This window comes from Solenopsis invicta, chromosome 8 (assembly GCF_016802725.1).
Source record: "Solenopsis invicta isolate M01_SB chromosome 8, UNIL_Sinv_3.0, whole genome shotgun sequence".
NCBI classification, from domain to species: Eukaryota; Metazoa; Arthropoda; class Insecta; order Hymenoptera; family Formicidae; genus Solenopsis; species Solenopsis invicta.
In genome coordinates, this window is record NC_052671.1 from 818,153 (window position 1) to 841,396 (window position 23,244).

Here is a 23,244-nt window from a genome sequence, read left to right on the forward strand (position 1 = left end):
CATCTTTTTACTGCAGCTTTTCATCTTTTCTACTATCGTATGAGCCTATCGTCGAGCCTATCTTTCTCAATAGAGGCTCTTCTCGCGGTCTACTGTATATATATATGTGAGCGATTGAACTTTCATTTCCATTCACATCGCCATTTATATCGCCGCGAGCGATTAATCCATTTCTCCTTTTAACGCTCACGAGCGTTACTACGCGTCTGATTTATTTTCGCTCACGTTCGCCGGCGTTTTTCCTTTCACCTCCCTTTGACGTGGCCACTCTCGACTGCTCGGTCAATTCCGCCTCCAGGGAACATCCTTTATCTTTCACGTGTACCCGGTTGCCTCTTCCTCTCGGCTGGTGAACGGCTTTTAAGAGTATCGCATGCGGATTTCACGCGCTTCGTGTGCTACTCGGCGATCAGTGCCTACCTACGATCATCATAATTGGTTTGATAGCTTTTTAGAGCGAAATCATTTCGACGTGTTTTCTGTACATTGGTTTGAAGACGGCATACTCTTCAAAATTTGATTCCTCGAACACTCAATCAAGGACTATGCATGGATAAATGTACATATGTACGGCCATTGAATGAAAATTTTAGATAAAGATGATAAGAATATAAAAAATATATTTACTGTACATGTACACGGCAAGAATAGTTTTTGTTGCGGTATCTACAAGTATCTTTAACTAAATGTGCAAATAATTTTGTAGGATGAGCAGTGAAGCACGATGAGCAGTTTTGTAGCATTTTAGCAATCATTTGGGTTCTTGTGAGCGTTCTACATAAGTATTTTCGTAGTCTAAGAAAATTACGTTTCAGATTTGTATCTAACTAAATTTTTAAATGTTCGAGCAAAAAACCGTTCCCTCTTCGTGTCTGTATACTTACCGATCCTTATAGCCACTTATTTCACGGAGATTTAACGACTACACTTGGATATGGTTAGCACGTCGAATTTTCCATCGTTTCTTGCTCACGAATGATCTTTTTGTCGAAGCCTCTTCGTCACGGGAATAAAATAAGCTTCTTTTTTTTCGATCTTAATGCAAGTGCGTGTGGCTCGTTCGAACACTCTGACTTTCGCTTAACAAAAACGAGAGGCTGATGTTTACTCTTTCAATTGTGAAATTTCTAGTAGAAAGTAATGCGACTAGTTATTATAATAATTGTGAGCTGAGTTCATAATACATTGTTAATCATTGTGTTCTCTGGAGAGACGAATTTCTGTGAAGATTGCCATGTAGGCCATGAATAACATTTTTTAACTCTCGTGCAGGGGCGCTATTGAAAGTAAAGACCTTTTCGCACGGCTTTGCACGAGTATTCACAAGCATTCTGTTGCGGATTTTAAATCTATCCGGTAAAATCTATTTTGCATATGCATAAATTTATTAAAAAGAAAAAATATGTTTTTTTAGAGGATATTTTTAGATTTTTAGAAAAAAATTTTAAACGTGCTTCTTTAAATCGATTGAAAAAATAAAGAATGTAAATTGAACATATGTACAAAAATGACTGTTAATTAGTTGGACAGATTCGTGGCGAAGGTAAAGAAAGCGTGTACTACAATCGTGCAACTTTTCTTCCATGTAAAGTAATACACCGATGTATACATATGTAATCGTTGAATTTGCAAGAAATCGAATAGCAGGAACAATCCCGTGAGTGTTTTGCACTCTCGATCTCGCGAACGAGCACGACTCGCATTCGCTTCGAGACAGCGTGCCTGCACCGCTTTAAATAATAAAGCGGCGCCGGACGTAATTGCAAGCCGTAACGTAATAAATAATACGGTGCGGCAAAGATGCGGATTACCACGTGTAAAGCGAACGATAGAAGGTGCACGAATAATTAGTGCGCGATTGCGAGCGAACCGAGTTTCTTGCTACCGTTACGAATCCCGCGAAATGGATGTGGTATGGTATTGAAGCGATAGAGATCTTGCTCTCTTAATGTCCGTGCACGCACATAAACACGTTTCGACAGAGAGCACCGATGAAAACAATTTCATTGACGAATTTGTTATTGATTTTTTTTTTTAATAAAAAGTTCAAGTGTACGTTGAGAAAAAAATTGTTAACTCGATTAGATAAATATTAAACTTTACTTCAATTTTTAGTATACTCAATTTAAATGTATGTATAAATACTTAAACCGAAGAATTTTTATCAAGTTAACAACTTTCTTTCAGTGTAAAGAAAAAGTAGTTATTTTCTTTCTGTAATTAAAGTTCTTTGTTTAGATATCATTTAGAGGAACTTTTTTGAACAATGCGATAATATTGTTATGAGTTGTTCGTAAAGTTTCTTAAATGACACTATGATGGCGTAATTTTTCATGTGACTTTTTTCAAGCGTCTAAATCTACTTATCTTGAGATTATCTCGAGATGTCAAACACAATAACTGTGAAGCATTGTCAAACGTGAACCACTTGATAAATTAATTTGAAATTTGTACATTAATCTTTTAATTATGAAACTATTTACTGAATTGTCAAGTACATGAAAAATTATGGCACTTAAGAAACTTTGTGAACAATTCACGTTGAACAATTAATTAAGTAACCGAAAATTTTAGCTAAATAGAACTTGTTTATTTCTCATTCTCTATTTATACATGTATTATTTGTATTTGTATTTCTCATATTCTCTATTCTAGAATTTGACTTGAAAAATGAGAAACTATGAGAAATGTTCAAGTACTAACGACGTCCTCATGCGTCCTGTGAGGGCTGTGAGCGAAATGCGCAAGCATCTTTAACTCTCCTTGAATATTATGCGCGTTCACTCTCTCACACCTTGACCTTCCTCAACCGGGAAGTCAACAGCACCCTCGGGGAATATGTACGAGCACGTAAAAGCGCATGTATAAACGTGTCTATTATGGTGCGCCGCGCCGGCTGACACGAGTGTAATTCCAATGTAGTCCATTTTCAGGCGACGAGAAACTAGCACCCATTATCGCACGTTTGTGTAATTAAATAGATAATTAGTTCCTTCCAATTAACATTCTAACGGTCCCGAATCTTGTCATCGCATTAAAAAAAAAAGGGAGAAATTTGCAATTTACGTTTTGCAATTATTATTTTGTTTGAATGTAACCAGTAACTTATTTATTATTTATCGCTTAAATTGTATCATTAATTACAATATCTTTTAGAATGTGCACTGGGATATGTTCTTTGTATAAATTAATTTTGATTTTGTTATCATATATATATTTTTACTCGTTTTTATATTTATTTTATCTTTAGTTTTTGCAAGCGCACGATTCTATTTTTTATTACTACATAAAACGAGAAAGAGAGAGAAAGAGAGAGAGAGAGAGAAGTTTTTTTATATCCGGCATTGTGCGCGTTTGTCTCAGTTTTATTGTGGAATATATTACCTGACGAGAGCTGATTTGCCGAGAGCACATCATCCTCCCCCGGTTGAAGACGTACTTCCATTTTTTTCAGACGTGAATGTAGATCTCTCGTGTGTAGAAAGAGAAAAAGTGTACTGGATATCGCTACTAAAGCAATCAGCTCGATCGTCCTGTAAGCAAAAACAAAAAAATAATAATATCGTTATATCATAATTATTCAATTGCATTATATTATTATTCGTTCGCTTAGCATATTTTATTTGTAATTTTTTTTAGCCTGCGAGATATTGTTTCGATTATATGCGACAAAGGATAATATCTGCTCGATTTGTAAACAATGAAGAGTTCAATTTGTGGCAGCGCGAAATGACGGAGCGAAATTGCGATGCCGCGCCGCGCGCCACGCCGGGAAGCCCTTTCGCAAGTAAAATATTACGAGTCGATCGTCATCTAGGTTGGCAGTGAGGGAATCAGGGCACGGCGAAGCCATCCATCTCGTAATTGGTCGTCCCGTCTGGGAGATGATGTTTCTCCGTATGACCTGGTTCTCGAAGAATATTCGTCGACCGTGAAGCTTGACGGTCGCTTCAATTTCGCGGGGTCGACGCAACAGGTGTATCGCTTACCACTAAATTGTGCGTTTGTGTGTGAGGAAAAGTCTCGGAGAACTCTTACTTTTCACAGGTGGTCCGTTGAAAAAAAAAAAGAGAAAAGTATTTTTAAGAAGATTAATCTTGGAGAAATGTGCAGGCGTCTCTTACGCTGGCATAAAAACGTTACTAATTAAGCGTAAAACGTAAAAGATTGTGAAGGAAAGTACTGTAACACGTTATTAGCTTAAGGCCTCTCTGAATGCATTATTGCCCTCGAGCCCTTCCATTTAACGAGCTGTGTAATACACGCGGGGAATAGCAACGGCATCGCGAATCGCCCCGTGATAGCAGTCGTTATTCGTACGGTATATCATAAATAATGCAATAAACGTTGCATTAACGCGATACAGGCGGCGGCGGCGGCGGCGGCGGCCGCGGTGTGGAGCAGCGCAGCGCACGCGAGACCATTGTAATCGATTCCTTCCACGATTACCGAGTTCCAAGATTGCGCTAGGCAATGCATAGTAAATCGCGAGGCGCCTTTATTATGAAGCTCACCGGTAATCTTCGACCCGACCGGCATGGGCGATGGAAGAAATAATTGATTTTCTTCGCGTCGTTCGTCAGCGATTAACCCGCAAGTATCACATCGGAAGCTACGATTAAACAGCCACGCCGGAATGAAATCCGTATCTAATTGTCTCGACGTTTCCTCCTATTATAATCTGTGAACGTGTCGCTGTGCCCCGTAATCTTTCATCTTCGAATGTAGTACTTTGCGCGATCTCACGCGTCCGACCGCGTTAACAGCTCCATGCAATCGTCCTACATACAACTTTGGCTTTGAATGCGCGTCGCCGCGCGTCGCCGCGCCGCGCCGATTCTGCAATTTGATCTTGATGAGCTGCAATTATGTATACTACCTAACCTAACCTAACCTAATCGTACTGATTTAAACTTTATATCAAACATAATGCAATTAAGTCATGGAAAAATAACTCAATGTTAAAGATTTCAATTACTTAATTCAATTAATATATAAGATGTTACATCTGTCTTCTTTATCTAACAAGAGAACGATTTCTCACCGATTTTGATGAGCTTTGGATAAGTTGTAGAATATTAAAAAATATTAGACTCATGTTTTTTGATATTGCAAATATGCTAATCTCGAAGTTTAAGGTCTAAAACACTCCCTCGAAAATAATGGATTTTTTCGTTTTCAGACAGATTGCACTATTAGTGTCAACGTTCCATTCTCATATTTCCCATTGTGCTTCAATTTCATGAATAATCTCAGCTTGTGAGTTGTACCGTCATTGAACGGTTAGTTTTTCATTAGCGCGTGGAAATTAAATAATTCTCCAGAAAATACAAATATTTATAATGGGACTGTAAGAGAAGTTGACACTGGAATAACTAAATTCCAGTTTCCAGAGAGAAAGATTATTTCTTCTGAGACAAGAAATAAATTACGTCATTTATGTTTGATTATATAATTATAAATCTTGAAGATTTTGTATTGTCCACGCTATATTGGTCAATGTCTTCTACAATTTCTTTATGCGTGATTTATTCTATCATTACGTCTTACTTTCTGTCCTTGCGCGATCTTTTTATATTTTGCAATCACTTGATGAAAATTAAAATACGATTTGCAAATGTTAGAGAAAACTGTCGATCTCTTATTCGAAACGGAATAAGGAAAGCTAGTATGCTTTGAATAGATAAGTGTGGTTTCTTTCGAATGATATGTGTGCGTATTAAATGCCAATGGTTTGCGGTTAAGTCATATTCATAAATTTGCAAAATTTATTTAGTCTTTCCGTGCGTATACTCGTATTATAATATATATACGTGTACAGTATTTGAATACTGTTTCGAGGTTCAGACTTTTAATTAAGATAAGAAAAATTTACGGTTTTACGGTCTACTAACGTCTCATTAAGAAATCTCAGATTTTAATCGTGCGAGATACCAAGTACTTCATGGGAAAAGTTACGAAATTCTTCCGAAACAAGTTAATAATGCAGAGATTTTCGTCGGCTGCGTTAAAATACAAATAATTTATCACGGCAGTCAATGTTTTTGTGGTCTGACAAGGTCAGCTCGTAATTTGAAAAACAATAGACCTAATACTTTTACCGGAGGACAACATTAAAATACAGATTCTTATTAATTTTATAAAAATAATTAAACGTTATGTACAATCAATTACTACCTCTTTAATCAAATATACAACGTATGCTAGTGCTCGTAAAATTAAACGAAAACAAACAACAAACAATAATATTATATTTTTTATTATTCGTACTTTTAAATGATACGCATAGAATTAAGACGTTGCGTGCGTCAAGCATAAAATGTTTGTAGCGCTTTATAAATTTCTTTGGAGTTTCTCTTGAAAAATGACAGGGGAGATTACTCATATATAAATTTTTTTACGTGTAAGTTACGAGACTGTCTATAGGAGAATAATTCCTGAAATTATCTATAATTTGATTCGAGCAATTTGTACGTATGCGCAAATCACTATCCTTCATCGTAATCCGTCGCGCCGATGCCGCGATGCCGCGATGCCGCGATGCCGCTAGTTTCCTCGAGGATATACAAGGACGTTCTCCGGTATTCTATCGCGCGACTCTTCCGGGCTTATCGGTGAAACGTAAGCAGATCTACTCGAGGGAAAAGCGAGAAACGAACGGTATCGTTCTGGCGAACGCCAGTGTCAACGACACGCGGAGAGAAGGGAACCGTAAGCTCTTAGGAACGCGTTTATATATACCGTAACGGAGTACATACATACGTACGGAGGCATCGCGTATCTATGTATGTATGTACATACGTCTCGAGTACATAACATGTATCTGGAAATCCGATTGTCCTGCTTGGTGAGAACATCGCGTGTAGGTATTCGATTCGCGAAATGTGCCATCGAGAACCGATGGCAAGAATGTATGAGCGTTAGGAATTTCTATTCCAATACGCGAGTTGGTTAAAGAGGGCTACGGGTCAGATCGTCTGATACTATTGTAGCCTAATTTAGAAAATCGCGGATCACACAAGGTGGTAAATAAGGTGATAAACTGCCACGATAATCTTCTCATTTCAGGAAAGTGTTTAGTAATAAATAAAAGAGAGAGAGAGAGAGAGACGGGAAAGATTTTTTTCTTGAATGTACCAGAGTCATATCGGAACTTTATTATAAAGTATATCTCCATTGTTTTGGATTATTATGAATACAGTTGCGGGAAATAATTGTTAGTTTTTTTTTAAATTATTATTCCAGCATTCATGAGAAACAGGAAAGAGGAAATAAAACGTGCCTGTAGCCTGAAGCACTCGTGAAGCAGACGTGTGCAAATTTGTGTCGATTGTGCTGTTAATTTGATTAATTTTCTCAAATACGCGCTTTTCTCAGGCTCGATCTTACATTCCGATACGGACTGCCGTAGAAAATGTTTACGATTATGGGAGAGGGATGATCCTGCGTTTTGTTTTAATCTTTCGTAATGGATCGTGGTAAGATTGGTAGAGGCAACAAAGCCGCGAGGCAGCACGGAGATTCGTGCTGAAATTGCAATGCAACTTTTGATCGCGGTCGATGCACCTCCGACAATGCCGCTCGTTGCAATACAACGATCACAATTGACTTTAACGAGCGCGCGTATATGATAAATTATTGCAGCCGCTACGGCCGAAGCCGTATTCCAATAAAGCTCACAAGCGAAATGTACGTTAAGGTAGGTACGTTGGTTTATTCAATCTACAACAGATTGCTTTATATATTTCTAAAACTTTGTCATTAATGCTTTTTTCTTCATCACCGTATAGATAATGACTCGGAAACAGTTAAAGTGGATCGTTCCATTTGCGTGTATGTTTTCAATTAAATATTAAATTTAACCAAGTGTGCGTTATCTCAATCCAGTTGGACGAGTTCTCCGCTGCTTTTGTTGGTAAATACGTACCGGATGTCCCGATCAACTGTGATATCTTTCAAAGGCAGATTCTCCTCTCTCGGGGAGCTCTCGCGGAAAAAGGCATCTGCACTCATACTCGTAGTATACTCAAAGTTAACAGGGAAGAAATTATACGCGTACGCACGTCCGACCCATGTTAATTCGTCATTTTTACGTACTTAAGCAGACATGCCCTCTGACATTATGCATACTTTATTAAATCAGATTTTACGCTTGATATACAGCTGGCTATCTATTCGTTGATACGGGAGAGGGGAGAGGGTAGAGGGGAGAGGGGAGAGAGGAGAGGTTGTTTCCCCATAATGAAAATAGAGAATCTTCGCATACGGCCACTTAAGGCGCATTATCGTAGTCGCTCTTAATTGCGTTGTACGCGTACGGTGCGCTTGATATCGTCGTAGAGAAGTCGGAAGTACGAGTAGAAGGGATTCCGCGCACCTAGCGAGAGCTAGGCAAGACGAGTGGCTGATAATGATGGTTCTGATACGCGCCAGGCCATCCAGAAGCATTCCCTTCCATTCCCTTCCCTTCCCTTACTCCACTTTACGGCAATGACACCTCCTCGGTTGCTTTCTTCGATACCTCTTGCCTGCCTCATTTACGCAACAGGCATCATAACTTTTATTTATAGATGCTGGCGATTCATTATCGCGAATGCGCGCGGTTTTCTCGCTCGGGCAGCAAAATTCATCACGCGGGACGAGCCGCAGAAACGAGACAAATGGACCTGCATTCTTGCAAACGTCACGATGGTTCATCACTCACGTGGCAGAATTCATAATTATCAACTGTATTAACATGAGATAAATGAGGGATGCGAAACGACCATGTTTATCCTTTATCGCGGATGCATGATAATTCTTCGTGTAGATTGCAAAATTTACAATTCATGGGCAATTTCTTCTTTAATTTTAATTTAAAAAAAGCTCACGTTTCGTCGTGTAAACAAAAATTTTAATAAAATAAAAATAAAATTAATATAAATAAAATATAAGTAAAATGTTTTAGAAAATAAGAAATTGGTTAAAAATATTTTTTTTTAGTGTATTTCGTTAAAGATGCCACATTGCATATAAATGTCTTGCTTAAAAGTCAACAAGTCGATAGTAAAAATGTAAAAGTCTTTTTGATAAAAAAAAAGAAGTAAAATTCTAAATAAAACTGCAAATTTATACATCTATGTACATACATTATAAATCTCTCGGACATTTAATTTAATCCTTAATTGCTAAGTGATTGATATAATTGATGAAATATGGAGGGTAGCCTTTCTCGTAGAGTTGCCTTTAAAATCCAACGGACAAGTCCTATTTACCGCATTCTGCAAAGTATACGTTCCGCAATGTAGACCACCAGCTTCGTTTGTGACTTATGACTTTACGCGCGCTTGGGGGGGTCAATCGCGAGAAGAAATCGCATGCCGACAAACCACGCATTTGCATAGGACACGGAGCACCCGGGAATCGGCCACTCACGATTCTCTCGCATTATTCCGCCATGATGAATCGATTTGTCACATACGTAGCTTACAGCGAGAGTCTCCCTGCTCGCGAGACCTTTAACTCCTTACCTCGACCCTGATCTTCGCGACGCGCGACACGCGACGCGATGTTTGGCGCTATTCCTTTTTTCACCGTTAACTTTATACTTGTTCGAAAAGTAATGACATATTCATGAGGCGAAACAGGAAACCTTCGGTAAAGTGACTCGCCGTCGTCGTCGTCGTGACTGTTCATCGTGCCGCCCGCCTTCAGTGCGTTCACATCTGACTCGTGATAAAAGAACATCTGAACGTTGAAATTAAGTATTTCTTGCTGTCACCAACTTTCTCGTATTTTCCATGTAGGGTGACATATCTAGAATGGTCCGTTATTTGTAGTATAACCGGAAAATTATCGATTTATCGGTTCAAGATAGATTTGTTCAATTTATTATGCTTTTGATACTTTTTGAAGAGAAACATGATTAAAATTATTTTACGTAAACTTTTTATTCTAAGAGAATATAATTAAGATTAACGCACCTAAATTAGGTGAATAACACTAATAATAATAACGATATAATTATATTCCATACCACGTAGAGAAAACAGGTATGTGAATTACATTCATTATAGATGCCATTTGTAAAAGTAGCCATTTGCTTTCTACTTTTATGACTGCATCTTTTAAAATTTATAAGGAATACAGCAATCGATATGTGCATAAATCATCGCATGTTCTGAAATGAAATTTGCATGTTTTTTAAAAGAAATCTACGCAACCTACTGCCTGAAATTTATATCAATTTCATATTCCTGCTTTCTTCTTTCCATTTTTTTTTTTTGTTAACGAGACCAGTGTCTTATTACTTGAAAAAAAAATTGTGTGAAAAAACGATTTTTAAAATAAACAATATTTTTCTAAACCAATAAATGTCTAATTTTTAAATATACAATATGTTATGATTGCCCACCAAAATAATTATAATAAAGGAAAGTTATCAATACTGGCTTACTTCTTCTAAAGCGACATCCTCCGTACTATACATTGCACATTGTATTAATACTAACAAAAACATTAACTGATCAGATAATTAAATAAAAATCCATAGTTTATATGTATGGCTTTTCTTGCATAAAATCTGCTAAAAATAAAATCTTGAAAAACAAAAATAAAATTTGCATAATTTTTTCTTGCATAATGTGATTTAAATTTATTTTATAATTGAATTCTCCACTACGGAGCGGTGTCTAAAATTTGCTATTACTGTTCGGGATGCCAGTTTTAGGACCCAATTTCTCAGACGCTCGTTTTGGATTATGTTGCAAAAATATTTATTATTACAAAATACAAAATAGTATTATAAAAACTGCTGTAACATCGTATAAAAGACACTTCCTCGTTTGTATTTGTTTTTAAAATTTTAATTTTAGCTTTTGTTTAAGAAATGTTATTCAAAAACAAAATAGAATGCTAATATTGGCGACACACTTTCCTCTGTCCTCTATATATTATAAAAAACTTGTGGTCTTTTCTTAGAAAATAGAAGCAGAAATAATAATCTTTATGCTTTATGCCACGTCGATTAAAGTGACACCTGCATTATGTTTCTTAACAACCCGATTCGATTTATTCGCGAACAGGAAATGACGAATCAATGTCACGACTATGTTTTATACTTTTGTCTTATCTTGATTTTACTGCTGATATTACTCGTAACATGACTTTTTATATCTATGCGCCAAAACATTTTTATAATAAAATCATTGAAATAATCATTACGTATCTTTCAAGGTTTTATTGTTAAATCAATATATATGTATATAATATGCGTGCTGAAGGTGATTAAAGTTGAAACGTCGTCCATTTATTATTAAAGATCAAAGATATATTGTAACACTTGATTGTTTGCTCATTTTATTTGGTCTTTTTATTAAATAATTTTCTTGAAATTCATAGAATTTTGTTCTTTAAAACGGAGTGAAAATTTGTGAAGAGAAGAAGAGAATGACGAGAGAGAGAGAGAGAGAGAAAGAGAGAAAAAGCCCTGATCCGGCGAGAAGGTGGACGATGGTTGGCTAAGATTGAGTCACCAGCGTGCTTAACGGTTAAATACCTTGGCTCGTTAGAGAGGATAGACCGGCAAGAGGATACGGTATCCCTTCGTGCGTACTCTCATGCTCTACGCGCAAATAAATATTGATGGCATCTTATAGAAGAGATGTTAATCGCACGCGCGTAATTAGGCGCCTTTAACGCCGCGGTTAATCTCGCGTCCCGCGATAGCCTCCTTACCTCTTGGGAACGGGCACTCTCCTTTGCCGCCACATGTTCTCCTTCGGCATCCTGCCGCTCCTTTCGAAATCCAGCCTTTTCCACGATGAGACGTTATTTGTCGGTGGTACGCGATATCGGACGCGATATCCCACGGTGAGATTGCGGCGGTGGTGATGGTCACGTGCGAGGACGATCCATCGGAGGACGGTCTATCGTCATCGACGGCCACAATCACGTGTCTTTCGGCGCGAATGCTGCCGAGCTTCGATAACGGTCACTCATAAAGTCCATTCACTGAATCACTGCTGAATGACTACCACGACGACGACGACGACGGCAAGGACGAAAAAAACGTTTGTCGATCGAACGTTAACGCTCGCCGACAGCTGTGACAGCGCGTCAGCCGTTGGATTCTCGCGAGCGAGCGATTTTCCCGTCGATCGACACCCGCTACCAGGTCAACATCCTCGATCGGCGAGTCGCGATCGGTCCTCTTCCGCGCCGCCGAGCGACTTTACGTCCTTTGCGACATCGCGAAATCGTTTGCGATTTTGCTAGAATCGACGGCGGCGGGTCGGAAGTTCGTAGGGGTTCCGGGTGTCGAAACGTGCACGCGTCGACCGTCCTCGCGGATCTTTTCAGTCATCGGTCCTCCGGAGGGCGAACGTGCGTGTTGCGTCGAGAGAGCGAACAGTCCGCTCGCGCTCGATCTGAACCGTCCTGTCCGCCGGTCGACACGCGACTGCCGCTTTTCTTCGCCGTTTCCAGCGTCTCGATTCTCGATATGCCTCGACGTTCGCGTGGACGAGAAACACGGAGACGACACGCGATACGCTCTATTCCGCGTCCGCGCTCCGTTACTCGGTGGCACGTAATGCCGCGATTCTACTCCACATTCTACTTCGCTCCGTCCCACCGCTGCGCCAAGCCGGGCCCCTTGTTCCGGGGCCGCTTCCACTCTGCCCCGTCAGCCGTTCACGGTGAAGGGAAGAGGCGCCTGCGTTTTTGGGATTTTATAATTAAGCTGATCGAACTTTTTAACCTTGATCCGCGTGCAGATGTTCCCTTTTCCAAACGCGACCTGCGCGTAATACGTTGTATCGAAAGCTCGACTTCTATTGCACCGCTATGCACGTGTAAATGTGTTTATTTTTCTACGAGAAACTGCATAAATTATGACAAAGATAACGAGTTATTCTAGAAAACAGTTTTAATTTAAATTTTAAGTAAAAGTTAAGCCTCTTTGGAACCAAACAACGTATTTCCTCTTTGTGCTGTAATTTAAAATAAACTTACATTCTGTTAAAAAATATAAAACAAATTATACAAAATTTCTTCCACCCCCAATGTATAATAGATTCTTTAGAACCATATAGATTTGTGCGAATGGAACAATTTAATGAAATAAATTTAAATCGTGCAAAAAATAAATATTAATTTAAAAAAAAAAACAAATTGCATATTTCTGTTTTATACAGTTTCATCAGTTACATAAAATACGGGAAAAATATTAATGTATTTCAAAAGATAATTTTTATTTAAATTTTAAATAGAACGTGGGGAGTAAACTTATAATATGTCATTTGAATTAATCCCAAATATTTGTTGGCTACTCGAGTGACATTTTAAACAACAAGAACGTCATAATTAATAATTAATAACACTTTTTTTCATGTAAAAATTTATTAATAAATTATTAACTATTAACAGCTAATATCTATTAACAGTTTCCACGTACGTTACGACGCAGCGTAATGCAAGAATAATGTTGAGGTAGTTATGTTCCAAAGCGGAAGAAATTTAAACGCAGCAGCGCAGGTTTCCAGATGGTCACGGCCAAATTTATCAAAACAGTTTTAAATAAGTCGATAAAATGAGTTTCCTATCGGTACACATATATCACGCACATTAGCTACATTTAATAAGACACGCACTCTTCCGAGCGATGATTTAATGCTCGCTGCCGCATTTATTACCCATCGCGATCGGATAGAGAAATTCTTATGAAAGTAACACAGACTGCGATGCATTCTATTAAAGCCAATAATTTAATCATCGAGAAACTTGTAAGATGCCAATGTATATATCGAATTACGTTAATCATTGATAAGTAGATAAATTTAATGGAAAAGAGAGAGAGAAGAGATAAGTTTTTTTTGCAGAAAATTACAAACGCAGATTCTCTTCTAACAAATTAAATATGAGCCGTTATTTCTTGTAATGAAAAACAATTTTACTAATACTAATTTAAAGTACTCCAAGTATATAAAGAAATCTTCAAAAGGTGCAAAAATTTATGATTTTTAAACATAAAAATTATAAATAAGTAACTTTTTTGTAATACGTTACGTTTTTGCAAGAGTTACAAATATATACATATATGTATAAATATGTAAAATATGGGAGATGTATTTTGTTTCGTGTAATATTTACACATGAAACCTTAAGAGCTTGTAGTAAGAAAATGTATGTTGCCGCACGCGCACGTAGTCCATTTCCCTCTCCTTTCGTCTGAGATATCCTCGACGATAAACGTGTTGCGCGTAGCATAATAAATATGTAATATTACAAAATACTTAGTAAACATCTAAAAATAAGGCTGAAAAGAATTGAATAATCAATTCAAAATTAAGAAATGTTATAATTGGTGCAAATTATATTTTTAAGAAAAATTTTGATTTCTTTTTACTAATAAAATTACTAGAAAATTATTTCACATTTTTCATATTGCATATTCAGTATTCATATTGAGGTATATAAATTTTTAATAAAATTACCTATAGAGACACGTGTATATAAAATTTTTATTAATTTTTTATTAATTTTGTTAGTTATGAAAGTAAAATGAAGTTATCGTAGAATTATTTGACAAAATATGTATATTTCTTTATAACTAATAGTCTTTAAAACTTATATCAATGCTTATTAATTTTATTTTTAAATATCTGGGCTATATCAACATTTAATCATCTTTTTAATTTTGTAGAAAACATTGTCAAATCACATACAAAATAAATGTACAAATGATTAATTAAGAAAAAAGAATACTGCTTACTTACTGTTATAGTAAATTTTTTGTTACTGTGTTGATTTTATTTAAAGTAAAGATGGAAATAATATTCAATATTTTATTGCAATTTTAAATAAAGAATTAACCGTTACTTTCTTTAAACAAAGAAAAATTTTATAAAGAATCTCTCTAAAGTTTAACAATTTTAGCAATAAAAAGACAAAAGTTTGTAACTAAAACTCGTATAAAAAAATCAAATGCAATACTCATACGTACTTCACATGCTCAATAGTCTTTGAGCTCTCGCTCTATTTTCCGTTTTCAATATATCACAATGGCAGGAAGAGAGTTAGAACATTCAGAAATCGCATACAATTTCGTATTAGAGCGATTAGCATGACCGCATCAATATCGAGATTGCAATCAAAGAAATTTTCAAAACAATGGCATGCTGTTCCTTTACATCGCCGTGCACCTAGGTAACAATGCAAGGCCGGCATTCGCATGTATGATATTATTATTACTTTGGTTCAATTATACGCCGTTGCGTACAATTCAATTAGGTATTATGACTTGGCGTCTCACGCATAATTATTTGATTGATAATTGTTCGACGGGAAGCGTTGTACGCAATTTTACAAATTTTAGATTTTGAGATAAAAAATCGCGAAAGAGAAAATTAACTCGTCATCTCTGTATAATTTATTTGTATTTTTCAAATGTCGAGTTTCTTTCTGATTGTGAAAATTTTACTGCGGATTGTGTGATTTACATGTTGCCAAATTATTAGAAGCAAACAGAATTGTAATTTTTTCACTTAAAAATGCTGCTGAATATGATTGAAAAAATTTATGTTACGCGTTAATTATTATATCCCAGAACCTATTTTGTCAGGCCACAATTGTGATAAAAACTACTAATTATTTGACACGGAATAATTATTATACCGAATAATTATACCGGAATAATTATTATTCTGGGAAAAATTCTTCCCATCCTCTTTATCATTCACACAGTTCTGTTAATATAAGTAAAAAAAAAAAAAAAAAAAATTGTCGAGAATTTTTATACGTTTTACCTAATTTATTCAGTTTGAGAAGCAAAATTTAACATAAATTTACATGTGGTTAATTAGCACCCGGTGCAATTTGCTCGAGGATACGCTGACACCTTTAGGTTTCGTGATCCGTGAAATATTAATTTTGAGAATTAAAGACTCTGTTTTTTCCTTGTAGGAATAAATTAGAAACAATACATTCCGTCGCGATTTTGCGCTAGATAATCCATGTTTAAAACTGACGTTGAAAAATGTTTTCTTCTTTATGTACCGTTATAGTAATTGTAACTTGTATCGTTAAACGGTTTAATAGAATATTTAGACAGAATAATATTCACAAACAATGTGCCAAACTTTAACAGACGTAAAAGGAGATTGTGTGACAAATAATATGAAAAAATGCGTAAAACAAACTGAAATGATATAGATTAAGAGAAATGTTTAGAAAAAAATGATGAAGCTTCGCACATGTACTTATATATATGAAGAATAATTTTGTAAATATATAATTTTTAATATTTTGAAACTTTAATTGATAATTTATTATTTTTGTTCCGTGACTGGCGAGTCGAGAGTCGAATCGACTCAAAGGAGTCTTGCGGAAACGAGGATACTCTTACTCTAGAGAAGGTAGAAGTAATGAGCAGGAAAAAAAAAGTGTAATGCGTGATCGCTCAGAGCAGGCGATTAACGTATGCGAGCTATCTCTTCAACCTTCGACACCGTGTCGGTGAGCACACATGTGCAACAAACTTAATTAACTGGACGCACGTGAGCCGTATCGGCCGGCTGATTTTTTGTGAATGGAACCGTGAGAGAAGTACGAACGGCCGCGCTCTTATAGCCGCGTAATAAGCATGATCCGACGAATCCAGTGGTTCTCACATAGCGGAAGGTACGAGCCGGTTTCCGGAAGTACGACGACCTCCCGGCAGTCCCGGCGGCTGACTGCGCGACTGCGCCGCGAGAGGCAAAGGGCCCTCCTCGTCTCTGATCACGAACATAAGAAATTAGCGGCGCGAAGCTTCGCGTTCGGCTAAGCAGGTAAAATTTATCTCGCGCGAGAACTCGCGTTGTGTGGGAACTCGCCGATGTGTGGGAGATCGAACCGGTCGCCGATCGCGCCAATCGGACCGCTCCGCGCTCTCGCGTCTGTGCGCGTCTGCTCGAAATACCGGATCAGTCGGTAGCCAGTGTACTGCTATTTGGTCCATCGAATGGCATAAAAGAGAGAAGTCTCTCTTTTATCAAGCGTCGTATGACGTATTTCCAAGAATACTTCCTTTACAAACTAAATCTCTCACGTGATATGCGGTAATTTGTGCACGGGAGCTTCATTCGTCTTAAAAGGAATGTCGTTATACTACGCGTGCATAAGTATAGGTAAATGCGCGCGAGCATAGGAGAGTTAGATAAATATATTATCTAACGTATCCGCAGAGGAGAAATATTGGTTGTGCTTAAATGTGCACGCAACAGCACCTCTCGATATTTCACGAACCTTTACGGTATCTATGAATGTGCCTGCGAAAAAAAGGAGAGAAAAACAAAGATTACGCAAATTGGATTTCAAAAATTCAAATTATAACAAAATTATTTTATTCAAACTCATTAATCGTCAAATTATCATTATACTATTTTTAATTTTTTAAATAGATTTGAAAATGATTTATCGATTTCTTTGTCCCAGTTGCGGTTCAGCGAGCGGTCATGCTTCATCGAGCCTTCGATTAAAATCGTATATCTGTGTCTGTATTATCGCATTCTAACGCTACCGGAAACGCTCATCAAATACCCGATATTATCGTTATTTGCATTATTTGAAATGATACTCGAAATGTATTCGTAATAAATTGAATACAGTAACGTAAAATAAAAAGATAATTCGCATAAGAGTATTGAATAAAAGGATTTTTAAATTGTAGCTTTTCAAATTTAATTAATGCGCACCTTCGTTCGTTGACCTTCGTTCTCACGTTGAATCGTTTGTCTGAATACTCTGATTCAAAAAGAGGAATAATGTCCTTTGTGGCGTCATGTGATCGAGGCAGCGAAATGACTGTAATGACGACGTAAGGCAGCGCTTTTAGCGTTCACAATTTTTCTGGCAAAAAGTATTCCCGGATGTTGATGATTTCTTAAGAAGAAACGGCAGGCAGTCGTGATAAAAAGAGTGCTTGACGCAAGGCGCGCTTGGACCATCGCGTAAGCAATCGTAGAATCGAACTTTAGTTGTACGACGTCGATTAAGGCGTGACGAAGTGATTTAATTCGAGAAGGATCACGCGGCTCGTGCCGTTTATCCTGTTGTTGGATCGTGCTGATCTCAACGTCGTAGGACTCGGGTGTCAACGGACTCAAAAAGCGAATCGCCTCGCGCCTCGTGCCTCGCGCCGCGGGCGATTGGCCAGACGAGGATTTTATCTTCCTGTTTGCATGCGAGATCGGCGGGATCGTCCACCGTGAACGCCCATCTTTTACATACGTATCTAGGAATCTGTACACACATGAGATTCGACTATAAAGGCCTGTATATGCAAGACCTGTTTTCGTGATTACCTCGTCCTGAGGAATCTCGCTACGCGTTGTTCGCCAGGAATAGAATCGCAGGCAGTCTTTGTCTGTCTGCGTCCGAAGACAGGCGGGATCTTCAGCAACTTCCGTGGCTTTCTGTGGTTTAGCCGATTGATCGGTAAGTGGAACATGTTCTTACGCGAATGTTCTGTAACGACGTGATTCACGTTAACTGAAGCTTCCACGATGCATTAACCACCAAAAGAACAACGGCGACTGCTGCATGGAAAGTTTCAAGTAAAAACTAAGTGTCCGCAATTTATCTATACAGGTCACTTTAGAATGTAACTTTGTACTTTAAATATATATCTTAAATGCAATTTCATGTTTAGAATGGATTTAAAATGGATCTTATGATGATGCGCGGATGTAGTCCACTTTTGCTTTGATTCTTTGTACAATGTAACCTGAATGTCCTCGCGAAATTATTAGTAACGACGAGAATTGTTCGCTGTTGGAACGCGAGTGATTTAAGGAAATTATCGGAAAATATCATAAATTAATGTAGTTTATGCATCTCGACTTTGAGTCGCCTAACCGGTTTCTGTAATTCTCTAATATCTGACACAAGTTTCGGAGAATAATCTAAGACGTCGTTTATCAGGATCGTTATAATTATGACCCTATACGCGAGAGTCGTCCATCATAACGAATGTCGCAAAATAATCCTGAAGCGTGGGATTCTTTGATGCCTACCATAGAATTTTCTTGAGCTATCAGCGTGAAGTCCTAATCAACGACTTGAAGTCTCTCACATGTTATCGTGATTTACTGGATAAAAATAGAGATAATAATATATTTAACGAGTACTACACACTTTTTAATTATCTTCCTCATAGGACAACTTCCGCTCATTCTGGAAATAAAAGATATTTAAAAATAACAAAATAATAAAAAGCAAAATTCAAGACTTGTTTTTTTATACTTTGTATGTGTAAATTACCAATACACTTTATTAAATTATTAATATTAACGATATATTATTTTTAATAATTTTTATGATACGTTTATTGATATTATAGACATCACGTAATCTAATCGAAACGTTTAATATGTAGAAACAAAAAGATTTTAAGTTAGAAGAAAAATTATTAATTATTTTTAGGAAATGAGGATGTTGTCCCTCGTCATATGTTTGCTGCCTCTAGCGGCGAGTGTGCCCGTAGAAGTTGGAACGGAAACTTCAAAGAATTTGATTGTGAGCATCGATAACGGCACTTTGAAGGACGTTCGATTCGTCGGAAATTCTGATCGCGCAGAACTAAACCTATCAGGTTTACCAGATCTTCGCGCATTGGAGAAAAATGCCTTTGACAACGTACTCGATGTCGAGTCGCTTGTACTTGCCAATAATTCGTTGACTTCTCTACCGGAATTCGTCTTCTCTAATTTGACAAAACTAAAGAGCTTGTCATTGTCAGACAACCAAATATCGAACGTCCGGAATCTATTCGTCGGTTTAGAAAGTCTGCAGCTGTTGGACATCTCTCGCAATCCTATCAGACACTTCGGAAGGGGCCACCTGTTTGGCCTCACCAAGTCCGCTAGGATTCTTACCGATGGAAATATTCTTTGGAGTATCAGCACGGGCGTATTTGCTAATTCTTTCCTTAAAGACGCCGAGAAGATGAAGCGGCTGGCAGCGATGCAGGATCAGAGTAGACCCGCAAAGGAGAACGAAGAGAAGGATCGGAAAGTCGATGAGACTGAAGTAGCGAAGGAATCTCAGAATGAAAAAATCGTCGAAACCCTTAGCGAGCGTACTCGAGTGAAAATTTGCAAGTCTGATGGTATCGTGACATCATTGGAAATTCTTCTGAAAGACGAGGAACTCGTTGAAGGATGCATCCAAGTGCTGGTCGATACCGCGATGCGAGTGAATCTCGCCGAGCTGGGTATCAAGAGTTTTCAGGAAGACTGGTATCGGTTGCAATCTCTGCCGATCGCCTCGTTGGATCTGTCGAACAATGAGATCGTCGAGATCACGAAGGAGATGCTGAACGACCTGCCGTCGAGTCTCACGTATGTAAACTTCCAAGGAAATAAAATACGCATGATCTGGAGTCAGGTGATCAAGAACGATCACCTGAATGTGCTCAACTTGAGAAATAATCTGATCGAGGAGATCGAGGAGGACGCGCTCGCGAAAACGAATCTGCGCGAATTGTATCTCGCTGGTAATCAATTGAAGAATCTAAACTTCGTCTCCAGTCTGCCAGATACCCTCACTGTATTTCTGGCGGACAGAAATCACATAATCTCTATTCCCGATGGTGTGTTTTCCAAATTCTTTCGTTTGAACTATCTACATCTTGACGACAACAAAATCGAAACGTTACAAAAGGACGTTTTTCAAGGTCTATCGTCCTTGCTAATGTTAACATTGGTGGGAAATGGTATAAAGACAATCGAACCGAACGCTTTTAGAGGCTTGACGACGCTACAGACGCTCGATCTCCGTCGTAATTCTATACGCGATCTACGGAAGGGCATTCTCGCCACGTTGACTGGTCTAAGGGAATTGAATCTCGCCAATAACAAAATCGCCAAGGCCACGTTTGCCGATCTAGCGGAATCTGTGGAGTACCTGTATCTCGACTATAACGAGATCGACATTCTCGAGGAGGATAATTTCGTTCAAGCTCCGACATCCACCTTATCCCTGACCGGGAACAGAATTTCTAGCATAATGCGTGGTTCACTGAACTTGCCTACTCTGCGGGATCTACATTTGAACAACAACACTTTGACGACTATAGAGGGTGATAGCTATGAAGGCTTGAGCCGGTTGAGGCGTCTCTGGCTTTCAGAAAATAAAATATCCGAAATTCACAAAGGCGCTTGCAAAAATCTGGGAAGTCTGTACATTTTGGACATATCCAGGAATCCTTTCCAGAAGCTAGAAAATGGAGCTCTTAATGGCCTCAATACCGCGTTTGGTACTAGCGTGTACATCTACGAGAACGATCTAAAGGAGATACAAGGCGGCGTCTTCGATGATGTTTAAAAGTCTTCTAACTTTTAGACTTTTACGTACTTATGTATTTTTTTTTCTATTAAATGTTTTAAAAAAAATGGCATTAAAAGTAATTGGCCATTAATTCCCGAAAAAAAATTAATTTTATTGAATTATGTGATAAATTATCAATAGAAGAACATAAAATATATATTCACATTTCATAAATTGTGCATTTTTTATTTCACCTCAACATTAATCAATGATAATAAAATTGTTATATAACAAGGAATACGGAAATATTTTATATGTTCGATTCAATGATAAATGTATCAAAATGTGGATTCATTAAATTAATTTCAAGACATATTTAAGCAATTTACGAATAAGCGAAAGTGTGTCATCGCGACATAAAAATACGTTAAATATATAATTCTTAGGCCAAAAGATTGATGATCTTTCGTAAAAGTACTGTAAATATTTCTTAAAAAAAAATTACTTTTGATTACTTTCACTCCTATTTCTCTTAATGTGTAATTATGTCGCTGCACGAATTCTGCACTTTCGAGAAAACGAAGTTACAAAGTGAAATTGAAAATTATCAATCAAGTATAATTTGTACCATCATTACAAATGGTTGTATGCCATTTCTGTTAATGTGTATCAATCGAGCGCAGCCTCTTCGTGCGATCGCTCGACGGAACTGTTTATAATCGAGTTAATATTCACCCGAGAAAGGTAAATGGACAGAGCAATTTTCGCAAAAGTGACGGACGATTCGCTTTCACTGAACGTGCCCGTAAATCCGCGCGTAAAGTTGTAATAATAATAATAATAAAATTGATCGATACGAGATGAACCGTGTAACTCGCAACCGGCTGGCCTTGACTTTCACGTGGAACCTTTCAACTTCCAAGTCGGCCGGGCTCTTGAGACCCGTTTGAAGGTCGAAGTACGCTGTTAGATATTTTTTCTATTTTTTTTTCTACCTCAATCGACTAACGGTTCATCGCGGTCGGAGAGTTGTATAATCAAATTGAGTAATCAAACGTTGTCCTTGTGACTGGGTTTTGAGAACCGAAAGATCTTTCGTCCATATAAATCACGCTCGATGAAAGGGAGTTGATACGTGTGTAAAAATATGTATGTAATATTAATTAGTTGTAAAATAAAGAAAAAAACAAAAAAAATTTCTTCAACAATTGGTCACGTAGAGAGCGAAGACGATTTATAGGATCATCTTGTGATATACACATAACGATCTGTTATTTCGAAACTGAATCAAGGATTGAAACCGGTATAATTTTCAACGTGCTTAGAACTCGAAGCTCTACTATAATTTCATTGGAACCGGATAATCTTGTTTCACGCCGCATCGATCGTGACAATTATGTGTGACAAAACAGACGGGGTTTCCACCGCAAACCGGAAGGCGCTAGTCGACGTACATAATTACGTAACACGTATTCCTCGGGTTTAATTAACTCGCGGATAAACCTTGAGCGCGCTCGTAAAGCGCAGCGATCTTCCCTTCCTTAAGCAGGCAAGTTCTTCTTCTTCTTCTTCTTCTTCTTCTCTTCTTCCTCGTGATGCTCGGCGCGGCGCGCGGCGCGAGGCGGTACGATCTGACGAGTCGATTTGTTTAATTGGATCTCGAGGGGGTTCGGGTTAGATACTCGAGCAGATAGGACTCGCGTCTTTGTTGCATTTCTCCACTGCAACATCGCACATTCACGAGGATAACCGCGCACGGCTAATTGGCGCGCGCGCGAGCTTAATGACTCCGCGCAGCCACCTTGGTTCAAAAGCCCGAATCACGGATATAAAAAGGTACACTCGCGTCCGGTTTCCTGCTCGAATGAACTGCGCAAAGTTACAATTTCACGGCGAGATCTATCGAAGAAGCGCTAGTTCTCACATACCGGCTGCTTCCCGTTCCATAGCGAAGGT

At 37.9% G+C, this 23,244-nt stretch overlaps 2 protein-coding genes across 2 annotated transcripts in view; one reads left to right on the forward strand and one right to left on the reverse strand.

Moving 5' to 3' along the window:
- LOC105192867 (heparan sulfate 2-O-sulfotransferase pipe) overlaps positions 1 to 12,583 on the reverse strand; it is a 30,050-nt gene extending 17,467 nt beyond the window's left edge. The window contains exons 1-2 of the mRNA XM_011157135.3: positions 11,716 to 12,583; positions 3,385 to 3,533 (exon numbers count right to left, since the gene is read on the reverse strand). Of these exons, the coding sequence (XP_011155437.1) occupies positions 3,385 to 3,533; positions 11,716 to 11,765 (199 nt within the window). The 5' untranslated portion in view covers positions 11,766 to 12,583. The remainder of the gene's footprint in view (positions 1 to 3,384; positions 3,534 to 11,715) is intronic.
- A 5,772-nt stretch (positions 12,584 to 18,355) lies between these two features.
- Positions 18,356 to 21,522, forward strand: LOC105192866 (toll-like receptor 13). The gene is made up of 2 exons (XM_011157134.2): positions 18,356 to 18,456; positions 19,444 to 21,522. Exon 2 carries the CDS (start codon positions 19,447 to 19,449, stop codon positions 21,343 to 21,345), a length of 1,899 nt encoding a protein of 632 aa, XP_011155436.1. The 5' UTR covers positions 18,356 to 18,456; positions 19,444 to 19,446; the 3' UTR covers positions 21,346 to 21,522.
- Positions 21,523 to 23,244: the final 1,722 nt, after the last annotated feature.

Bases quoted from the DNA above. Each gene is read 5' to 3' on its own strand.
- LOC105192866 (XM_011157134.2), top strand. From the start codon at position 19,447: ATGAGGATGTTGTCCCTCGTCATATGTTTGCTGCCTCTAGCGGCGAGT.